This window comes from Rattus norvegicus, chromosome 5 (genome assembly GCF_036323735.1).
Source record: "Rattus norvegicus strain BN/NHsdMcwi chromosome 5, GRCr8, whole genome shotgun sequence".
Lineage (NCBI taxonomy): Eukaryota > Metazoa > Chordata > Mammalia > Rodentia > Muridae > Rattus > Rattus norvegicus.
The window spans coordinates 121,205,872-121,217,564 of record NC_086023.1 but is presented as its reverse complement, the minus strand read 5'-3'; the positions used below and the strand labels follow the sequence as shown (position 1 = coordinate 121,217,564).

The window sequence follows — 11,693 nt, the reverse complement described above, 5'->3', positions numbered from 1 at the left end:
AAAGTAATTTGTATATTTTTGGAAAGATAACTGTGGTTAAAGGCACTGCCAAGCTCCAGTTTGCTTTCAAGGATACACATGGTAAAATAGGAGAACCAACTCCTACAGGTTGTCCTTAGACTTCTACATGTGAGCAGTGTGTGTGAGACTTCTATACACACACACACACACACACACACACACACACACACACACACACAAAATTGTGTGGTTAATGGTTGCTTTTTTTGCTCCTTCTCAAGATGTTGGATTTCCTGCCCCAGGTGTTTCTACAGCAATGAGGAGCTTTGCTGAACAGCACCCTCTTCTGTTGGTGCACTGAAATACATTTCTTTTTTTAGATTACTGTTTATTAACTTCAGACACCTTCAAGTCCAAGCATAGCCATGTGGTACCGGTTATCAAACCCAGGTTTTCGAACATGCTTTATAATTATCTACAAACAGAGTTACAGATCCAGCCTCCTGAAATATCTTCCTTAATGAACAGTATTTTGGGGGGATAGTGCTAGGGAAAGTTTGGTGTCTTAGAATCCTGGAATCTTTGTTTCTATGGGTTTTTCTCCTCTAGGTCCTGCCTAATACTCCATTTCCACAAGAGCAACAAAGCTGGTATGATTTCGGGTATTTACACCACTCAAATTAAACAGGAGTTTGCAGTAGCATGTCCTGGCTATAACTATGATGTCACCCTGCTTTTGCTGGTTTCTGTGTTCTTTGAAAGATGTATGAAATGGCTCAGACTTCTAAGTAGCTATTTCAGAGTCCTCATTTTCTTGACAAAACTTGTAAATACCAATATTGATAAAATTTTAGGCAGGACTCTCAGGTGGAAATGTACCAGTTCCTCATGTTAAACCAAAGACGAATAGTCCAACTGAGATGAGTAGAGCCAAACAAGTAATCGGGCTAATACAGGGCAAGTTTAAATACACAGAGCGAAAATGGCTCTCAGCAATGCTCTCCTTCCTCCTACTCACCATGTTGGACTCAGAATACTGTGAAAAGTCATATGACCAATGTTTGCAGGGTAGTCTGTTTGTCCTGCTGTCACTGTGTCGTCATCTGTAATGCTGTGCTTAATGTTACAATCGATGGATCTAGACTGTCAGTATATGTAGACAATCTCTCTGTAGACAACAGCTGCTCTAGCCTCATAGATCTGAATTTGGCAGTTCATCTCTTTATTCCTGACCACTCCTTGTCAGAAAACTGTGTTCTTCCATGACCTCAGATGGTGGCATAAAGTCCATGATCAGATCCGAGACAATCTCTCCATTGGAGGCTTTCTAGGCTTCTGAAAGGGACTGACCCCAGAACCCTGGCCAAGAGAAAAGCCGGATGCAGGAGAAACACAATGGTTTAGTTCCTTCTCAGTTCACATGGCACAGCTCTATACCCTATTTCTTCTCATCTTAACCAAGACTCAAAGTAGCTGGGTTGTGTGGTCAAGTACTTGGATAATGGGAATCGAGAGAAAAACTGAGTAGTCCTAAGAGAGGTCGCCAGGCTTGGCTGAACTTATCCTTCAGGTTCATCATGATTCAGGTTATCACGGGTTCACAGCCTTCTGCTGGCATCAGACAGTCTGCAGGTCCAGTGTCTCCCATTGCATTTGAATCTGCACGCACACATGATTTAAGTGGGTTTCCTCAGTCTGGCGATAGTTGCTGCTTTATTACTGGGATGCTCATAGGTTCATGGCTATGTATGAAACATATGTATGAAACATACAGTATGGCTACTGTATGAAATAGTGTGCTGTGGGAGGCTGAACCAAGACCATAGCTACAGAGGTCAAAGCCAGCCTATGTTAGAGTGAAGCAGGGCAGGTATACCCAGATGAACTCTAGTGGGTCAAACTGGTGATTGAAGCATACAGTGCTCTCTGGCATCCATATTGCCCAGAATTCTAGGGTCTGCCATCGTTTTTGTTTTGTTTTGTTCTTTTTTTTTTTTATTGTCTCCCCATCTGTAATGGGATTTACATTACGAGGCAAATGTAATGTAATTTGTAATTACAAAACCTAACCCCGTCTCAGACAGGTTTAAGTCACTAAGATGACCCTCTTGCCTAACTTAAAATTGGCCCACCAGGTTCTGCTGCTTGGCCAATGCAATGATTGGCTAGGAGCCAAGGCTCACTACTTTGCCTCAAGTTTAAATCAACAAATGGATGACAAGACACACTCCTAGGCTCAGCTCTCTTTGTCCACTTGGGCTATTCCATCCTGCAGTAATAGACTAATCCAAAGCCAGCAAGATGGTCCAGCAGGCAAAAGTACTTGCCATCAAACCTGGTGACCCAAGCTTGATCCCTGGGACCTACATGGGAAGATAACGGACTCCCAGTTCTCCCTCTGATACAGGCACAACCCCAATATTTTAACAGCTAAATTAAACTTAAGTCCCCAAGGCTTTTAAAAACCAATCTTATTTTCAGATACTATTCGCCCATTATGGACTGGGTGAGTGTTCTACATTTTCCCCTTAAGAGTCCCCATAGTATTGCCCATATCACTACAAGATCTCTGACTCTTCCAGTAGCAGCCCTAAAGCGGCACGATTTGTGCTCGTTTTAATGCCCGCAGCAAGGCAATGGCCAATATGAAGAGGGCAGGGATGTAAACTCCTCTCCAAATGTGGGAGTGTAAGTATCCAGACCATGACAACCTCCCACAGCCATCCTATCCAGATGAACTTCCCCGTCCTTCCTGGAGACAGGAGGTTAGAACGTGCTTACAGCTGGTTTAGCTACTGGAAGACCCCCCAAGATGAGGCAGCCATACCAGGGTTGGAAAAAGCCAGAACTGCGCCTTCATTGTCTCAGGTTTCTTCTGAAAGGGCGGCTAGGTAGGTATTTCTTTCACAGCGACAGTTCAACAGACAACCCTGCAAAGGGCTCCAGCTTTAACAGGACAGGGCAAACAGGGAACCCAAGGACACACGAACATAGCAATGATACAGCAGGGAAACAGACAGGACGGGGAGCATGTTTGCTTTGCCATCATTACTTTATTTAGGTTTCATTGTTTGCCTCATCTTGCAAATTATAGACGACTGTGGACAATGGGAGAACTACCAAGTGGTACAAATGAGAGAACCTATGAAGCTTTACACGGTATAAACAGCGACACAAAGAATAAATGAATCCACCGCATATTAAGCAGAAAAACGTTTATTTCTATCAAATTCCATACAAATCAATCTTCAAGCAAGATAACAAAACAATCAATTAATACAATGAATAGTTAGGACAGCACATACAGAACAGACTCTGGATTAAGCACATACGCCAAAATCATCTTGAACACCAACTGTCACTGAAGGAAAGCTGATGTGTCAGCTCCCGGGGGACTTAAGCCAACATTGCATTAAAGACTGCCTTGAACTTGGGGGGATCACAGTGAAACGCCATCACAGCTCAACATAGTCCCCCAGACATCCGTTCAGCTCAGAAAACAAAATTGGCAAATTCAGTAGTACAAGTTCTCATAAAACTAGAGAAGCCTTGAGCCCCACCATTTCTTGCAGTTCACACAAAGCCCGGGTTTCCCATTTTTCTTCCCTTTTCCCGAATCCCAGAGAGAAGGTGCAGTACTCTTTTCAAAGGTTTTAAACAAGAGTCTTTTATTGAAAGATGTTGTGCTTCCTACAATTGTCTGTCACTAGAGGGAGTCCATGTGGAGCCGTGGGCAATGGCTTACTCACTTAGCCTGTCTCTCACACCCAACCACGTACAGAATGGTCAAACCGAGGAGTGCCCTGAGGCAGCTGATGGCATTTATTCTGGCAAGAATTGTGCAGTTTGCCACACCAAATATAAGGGGTAATATTTATGGTTAATTTTAATGTTTCAGTAGATGCCAGTTTTCCTTCATATGGCTTCATGGCTTCCTGACACCTAGAATTGAGGCAGATTAACCTGGTCCAAACCCAACCTTGCCTTAAAGCCTTGTACTTAGCAACCCCTTTTGCTCAGGCAGAGAATACAAAAGAAATAGCCTCATGCCGCCACTCCAGTGATGTCTGTCACTCTCCCTGAGCCCACAAGCAGGCTCATAGCCCCAAGTTGCTTAGGCCAAGACAGACAGCTAACATCCAGTAAAAGGCCAAGAGTTTCTGAAGCAGGGAAACCTGGGACTAAGTCATAGCTCTACTGTTTACTCATATGAAGAGCCCAGGCAAGACTTCATATCCTGGACTCTTGTTTATAGGGAAAATTGGTTGTGCCTGGGAAGATTCACCACAAGGCTTATAAAGAGAGTGCGCACTTCATTCAGAAGGCCTCCTTCATAGCACCTTTTTGTCATAAATACTGGAGGAATAAACATGCTCTTTCCCAAGTTCTAAGCAAGAGGATTGTGGGAAGCAAACTCAACGAGGAGCGGGGTGGAGCCTGCGAATATAAAGACCACCCGGCCTCTTGGCTTCCACCTGAAGGAAGGCCATGGCCTGAGAAGGAAAAGGTGTTCCTTCCATTCTACCTCTGTCAAGACATTTTCAGTATTAATTAATGTCTATGTCTCCAAAATCCTTTAGAAAAGAACAGCCAAGTCTGCTGCAGAAAACACCTTAACACCAATGGACATGAAATCACCCAAGACTTTGGAAAAGATCTTTTTGCCCCTTGCTGCTCTCCTGACCCTGGTGTCCCAGTGCTGGCTACCATAGTCGATTAAGCTTGAAATGCATAAAGAAACAAGAGTGTGCAGGCAAGGACCTGCTCACACCCTATTGCTCTCCCCAGACTCTACAAGAGGAAGAGAAATAAGTTTGAAGTTTTCCCACCTCTCTTGGATTACTCTGAATCCCTTTAACTCTCTACTTCCCTTGGTCCCTGGGAATAATCTCAGGGTTTCTCACTCTTGACCTGCTCCTCCAGGAAGCCTGGGCTTTTATCACCCAACCCCTACCAAGTGACATCCAAATGTGAGCTTCCCAAGCATTCAGCACCATGAAGATGCCCAGATGGTCACAGACCTGCACCATGCTGCTCCACTTCCGACGCTTATTTCTCTGCACGGAGAGCACGAGTGGGGGATGCTGGCCTGCATCTCCACCAAGGCAGCCATAGAACATGCACATGAGAGGACGACCAAGAGGAACCAGAGTCCAGGCGGCCCATGAAGGCAGAAAGACAGACTTGTTAGCACAGAGCGCATGGCAGTGAACAGACTGGGGATTCACACGACACCTTCAGAATGGAATAATGTCTCCATTCCACTAAAGTGCTAAGCCCGCCCCACACGCCCACCCCAGACAGACTATGAGATGTCACACTAAACCACCACCAGTAATGAAGAACTGCCTCCTGGGGACAGGTAGATGCAGGACAGCTTTTTAAGGCAGTGGGAAGACATTTCCCTGCTCTTCCCAGAGAGGAGTAAAAGTTATAACGAGGTGGCCAACAAGTCTGGAATCCAGGGAGGAGAGTCTTTGAACAAATGCTTTCTTGACTCATAATGACTGGTAAAATATTAGTCTCTTCATTTCTGGACTTTATGGCCACCTAAAGACTGCATCTTTGGAATAGGAAGAAAACAAACAAAAAGATTCTGCGTTCCCCAAACGGTAAAGCTGTCTTACTCAGTGCAGGTGCTATGCATATCTAGTGCAAGACGCCCCAAGCCTCGGGCTTGCTCCCTTTACTGACCTCTCGCCGTCCGGTTAGTCACTCACAGAAGAAAAACACTGACAGCGTTAATATTTAGCAGCATGTTCAATACCCATCTTGCCTTGAGCCCAACCATCTCATTAGTCCAGTGATTTCCATACAATTACTACGACTGCTACAGAGAGATACAATCACCCCATATTTCCACAAGTAAGCATTTCCCTTGTTTTTGAGAACCCTGAAGACTTGGGGGGAATCTTTTTTTAAACAATAAAAGGTACAGAGTGTGCTCAAGAAAGAGCAGCTGTTTAACCAAGAAAGCCTGGGTCAGTTCCTAGTGAGAAGGAAAAGACTGAATCCAGTCACCTACCTCTCAGTTTGTAAAAAGGAAGTTGGAGGGGATAAATGCAGAAGCTATCACGGTCCTGAATAGCCTGAGAAGGGAGCAAGCAGATGAGAAGATTCAGACAATAGAAACTAGGATGCTGAGAGATGGGGGGGGGGGGGGGGGCGGACGACGGACGACCGGGGTAAAGCAACCACTGAGTGCAATTAGCGTCAATTGTCAGAGCGTATGGCAGTGGACAAGCCAGGACCACAGCCCTTCAAGTTCTCAGGCATACAGTGCTGTGGTTTAATCACCTGTGGGAGGTGGGATAAACCGGGAGAGCCCACCACTGCATGCAAAAAGGCTCTGATGGCGAGCACATGGCTGTTAACCCACCGAAGAGTGTAGGTGCAACACTAGTGGAAAGCCAGTCTACACTCTTCTCTGTGAAGGGCGTGATGCTCCTGCAGAGCCTCTTTTCAAAGGCAGAGGAGGGTTTCCTTCTTCCTGAACTCTTTCTACCTACTAGATTTTCCTCATTACATCATCACTCAAACTAGAAAAGATGCTGCAAGCTATCTCAGCTGGCTTCTAACTCGGCCAGGGCACCAAGACTACACGCATGATTGAGTGGGCAACCATGTCTTCTTGGCTCTTCCCATGGCAGGCTCAGTAGGCTTCTTTGGATTGAATGGGTGTGATCTTGTTGGAGAAGAGCGTGTAAACATAAGGCCAGATTCTGTTAGTCTCCGTCCCAGAAAACTGGTGGAGCACTCCACGGCTCCTAAAAGACAAGCCAGACAAACACCATTTAGGTTGCTTAACATCGCACTAGGGCAGCCAAAGATCCAAGGTCAAAGCAGATGTCGCCTCCTAGTCTAGTTATAATTTTCCTGCCAGGCCTCGTCTATCTGAATCACTTTTTTATACAAACGGATGTCAAAAAATATCTGAGCCAATTAAATAGGAAAACAAGGGCTGGGGATGCTAAGGGCTGGAGCTTAGAAGTGGAAACCTGGATAGCAGGCATGAAACCTCAATTTCAACACTCCACCCCACCCCCAAAGGAGAGAAGCCGAGACAATTTTACGGAGAGATGGCTAGATGTAAGTCTCATGCTCTCATAGTTCTGGAATAAGCACACCAGACTTTACCTCCTATATACCGCTCACCACTTCCTCTACCTTTGGGCTTTACACTTAGCTAGAAGGAGTATCACCTGCCTCGGTCCAGCGCTCTTCCCCATCGGGCTCTGTGATTATCTGGCAGGTTATGAGTACCCTGAGATACACACACACACACACACACACACACACACACACACACACTCACACACACACTCACTCACACTCACACACTCAAACTCTCACACACACTCACTCGCACACACTCACACGCACACACTCACACACTCACACGCACACACTCGCACACACTCGCACACACTCACACACACTCACACTCTCACACACACATACACAGTCACACACACACACATACTCACACACACTCTCACACACACACATTCACATACACACACTCACACTTTCACACACACACTCACACACTCACACACACTCACACACACTCACACACACACTCACACTCTCACACACTCACACTCATACACACACATACACAGTCACACTCACACACACATACTCACACACTCACACACACATACTCACACAATCACTCACACACACACACTCACACATACACTCACACTCTTACACACTCACACTCATACACACACATACACACTCACACACACACATACTCACACACACACATACTCACACAATCACACACACACTCACACTCTCACACACTCACACTCATACACATACACAGTCACACTCACACACACATACTCACACACTCACACACACATACTCACACAATCACTCACACACACACTCACACTCATACACATACACAGTCACACTCACACACACATACTCACACACTCACACACACACACATACTCACACAATCACTCACACACACACTCACACTCACACACACTCACACACACATACACACTCACACTCACACACACACATACTCACACAATCACTCACACACACACACACACACTCACACACACACATACACACTCACTTGTACAGTTCGATGACTGGTTTTGCTGCGTCCTTGTACCGTCTTAGCCGGGCAGCAAGTGCTTCAGGTTTATCATCTTCCTGTTGGACAAGAGGCTCGCCGGTGATGTCATCAACCCCCTAAAATACCAGAAAAGTCAAATAACATGGCTAACAGTTACTGGCATTCCTGAGGTCTTTTTTAGTACAACCAGGTGACCAAAATGAACTCCAACCACATATGCAACAGGCCCGGGGCTTCGTTGTGACCTCATGTCCTGAAGAGGCATTAAATCTTAACTATTCACACCCTTATAAACACATCCCACAAAAGATATTTAAGATTCGCTTATTTTATGTGCATTGGTGTTTTGCCTGCATGGGTGTCTGCATAAGGGAGTCAGAACCCCTGGAACTGGAGGTAAGAACTGGAGCCATGTGGGTGCTGGGATTTGAGCCCTGAAAATTGGCCTGAGTCCTCCACACCTGTGCTGTGGCACCCACACTTGTGCACATTCATACACAAACGAGCAACCATAATGAAAGGACAACGACAAAACCTTGGTTCAGTATCAACTCTGCCAACTTTTAAAGTACTATGACATAGTCTCTGAAATTAACGGCATGTCCCAAGGTCAAAATAGGCATGATACTAAGATCTAGGACCATCAGAGACTCTCATTCTAATGCCAGCAGAGGCAGAAGCGGGTGGCTCCGTCTGTGAGTTCAAAGTCAACCTGGTCTTCATGGTCAGTTCCAGACAGGCCAGGGCTACAGCAACAGAGTTCCTTTCCCATACTTTCAGTCAGATAGGAAGCATGGCTGCTTGCACACAGTGTGTGCAGAACTCTGCTCCCAAACCCACAGCTGTTCTGAGGAAAACTGCAGACGTGAATGTGGCAGAGACAGGCTGGGGAGGAACTCAGGGGCCTCAGAGGGACCACTAAAGCTGATCACGACACACTGAATTCCGCTGCAGCTGGGGCCTTGGGATTCACACTGATGATGTGTGATAATGCACACCATTATCACAGGTGGGGAGGGTTGGTGTGACAGAAGAGGAGAGGCCATGCCTGACCTGAGAGCCACAATGCTTAGCGCTCACTTTGGAATACTGCCAATCAATCAATACAGCACAGCTTCCAGAAGTAGCAGAGCGGTGCTAGGGAAGCAGCTTCACTCCATCGTGGGAAGACACCAGTGGCTGGTGGAGTACACATGTAATCGTAATTATACACGTCCTTTCAGGGGAGCTGGCCTTTGGAATGTAGCATGCCAGTGAGAGCTTTTCGGGTATTGGAAGAACCCATCAGCTTCTATGAGATGGGCTTCTGTTTTCCTGTCTGTACTTTCAAACTCCTTTCTTCTCTCCCTATTTATTTTCCTATCACTGTATCTTGGGTTACACTTCAGTGGCACACTCCTGGCTCTCCCAGCCACTCAGAAGGCTAGGACCAGTCTGGCCAACACAGTGAAACCCTGAAACGAATGAAAGGCTGAATGAACAAGCAAATCAGTTAGTTAGGAGGCACATCACCCATGAACTGACATCATTAAGGACATAACTGGCACAAAGGTGACCAGTAATGCCGACACGAGCTTAACTCCCTGCATTCATGTACTGATCCACCTACATTCAAGGCTTTTGCCGTATGAAGATTTACCAGTAATACACCATGTCACCTACTCCAGTCCAAGAGCGACCAACGGGGCTCCTGTGTTAGTTCCAGCTGATCAGAAGTAGTCTGAGCAGGCATGGGGTGCACACCCATAATCCCGAGCATTTGGGAGATCAAGGCTAGAGAACTGGGGGTTTGAGATGGCCTAGGCTACCTACAAGGGGGAGCTGGGTGGAGCTACTTCAATGGTAGGATTCTTAAGGAATGTACACAAGGCCCAGGAATTCTGAACCCCAAATCCTGAAGGGCAGAGAGAACACTATGTTTATTCTTCCTACCAACCCTGCAATCGGAAACCGTGCCACTCTTGCCCAGTTCATTCACAGTCTTACTGCTGGACACTTGTTTGTATTTGCTTTTTGGCCACTACCGTCACTGAAACAATCAAACCTTCTTCACTTGCTCAGGCCATCTTTACAGCAGTTGACTGGACAGAAATTTAAATGTTTAGTCCTTTTTAAATGGTACACTGCCATTTGGCTTTAAAAGGGCTCTTTCTAGCACTGAGTTCGAGGACTAATCAGATAGAGGTCTGTCTCTCTCAATCAATCAGTGATCACCAATAGTTTAATCAAACAATAAGGAAGGCGCCACTTTTCCCAGGTCACCAGCAACGCCCTGTCTTGTTAAGCCTTTTAGTCCTAGCTTTCTCCACTTTGGTGGCTCCTGAATTTGAACTCTTTTTCTATGCTGTTGGCTAACACTTTTCCATGCCCTCCCACCCCACTCCAAACCTTACACTACGCTGTCTATCCGGCACTGCGTATCTTACCAGCACTTGAGGTGGGTTGAAGTCTAGGTTATAGACCCTCCCGCTGGAAGGGTGAATCCACCGTCGGCTCAGACGATCTTTAAGTGTCTCGAAAGGAATATTCAAACTGATTACTAGGTCCACATCACAGATTCTGTCCAGAGCTTCTGCCTGCACTAATGTCCTTGGGAATCCTAAGGGCCAAAACAAACAAACAAACAAACAGGAAAATCAATTGCAAGTCCAGGAATAATAAAATCTATATAGTCCAAAAGGATTTAGCAGAGACTCTGTAACTACCTCTGTATACTCCTTTACAGCCCAGAGCCCATGCTTGGTATAAGGAGTCATGTGGTCAAATCAGACTGCACTGAGCTGAAGAACCACTAACCCAGCCTGGGCTAAGATTGTCTTAACCACCCCCTTGTGCCATTGGGCAAGCCCTACTTTCCCTATTCCCTGTTCTGCTCAAGAGAGAGTACAGACTCCTATTTGGGTCCCTACAGCTCTTATAGCCTGCTATTCATTGTCAGGTTACCACAAGTAACTATAGACCTTTACGTACACTTTATATACCATGTAACCTAACAATTCCATAGGGTACACACTTGAAATTTGTCAGGAGAATGGTAGCAAACACCCATGATTCCATTATTTGGGAGGCTATATCAGAAGAGTTGTGAACTCCAGGCCATCTTGGAAAGTAAGTGAGAGACCCTGTCTCAAAGGAAAAAGAAAGAAGGGAAGAAAGAAAAAAAGAAAAAAAGAAAGGTTAGCCCAAGAAATGTAAGCCTGACTAAATGTGGTTGCATACACCTTTAATCCAGTGCTGGTAGGCGGAGGTGTATTTGAGGCTAGCCTGGTCTATATAGCAAATTCCAGTCTAGTCAGGGCTACAAGTTAAGCCTGATTTCAAAAGTAGCCAGTCCTTAGAAACTATCCAGTTGCTGCACAATCTTCAGGTCTGTCCAGTTTTCTAGATGTGGGAAAACAACAAGATGTAAATCTAGGCTCATACACATTGCCATTTTTTTCTTCAATAATAAGGCATGAGGAAGAGACTCACAGAAGCTGAAGTGGGCCAGGGAGGTCTGGCTTGCCTTTTAGATAGTGCCCAATCATTACAGAAACAGTTAGAGGCGTAGGTCTTGAACAGCATTAACAGGATAGGTGTGGCATCCTAAAGCCCTGGACATAGTCTAGCCTCTGAAGATATC

The 11,693-nt window shown here is 45.7% G+C and overlaps 1 protein-coding gene across 4 annotated transcripts in view; it reads right to left on the bottom strand.

The window, feature by feature from the left end:
• Positions 1 to 3,161: 3,161 nt before the first annotated feature.
• Positions 3,162 to 11,693, bottom strand: part of Ak4 (adenylate kinase 4) — a 59,839-nt gene continuing 51,307 nt past the window's right edge. For 3 of the 4 annotated variants that reach the window (XM_017593196.3, XM_063287246.1, XM_039109353.2), the window contains 3 exons: positions 10,498 to 10,670; positions 8,069 to 8,187; positions 3,162 to 6,728 (listed from right to left, as the gene is read on the bottom strand). In XM_017593196.3, coding sequence (XP_017448685.1) covers positions 6,614 to 6,728; positions 8,069 to 8,187; positions 10,498 to 10,670 — 407 coding nt within the window. In that variant the 3' untranslated portion in view covers positions 3,162 to 6,613. The remainder of the gene's footprint in view (positions 6,729 to 8,068; positions 8,188 to 10,497; positions 10,671 to 11,693) is intronic. The other variant, NM_017135.3, reaches the window with a different exon arrangement.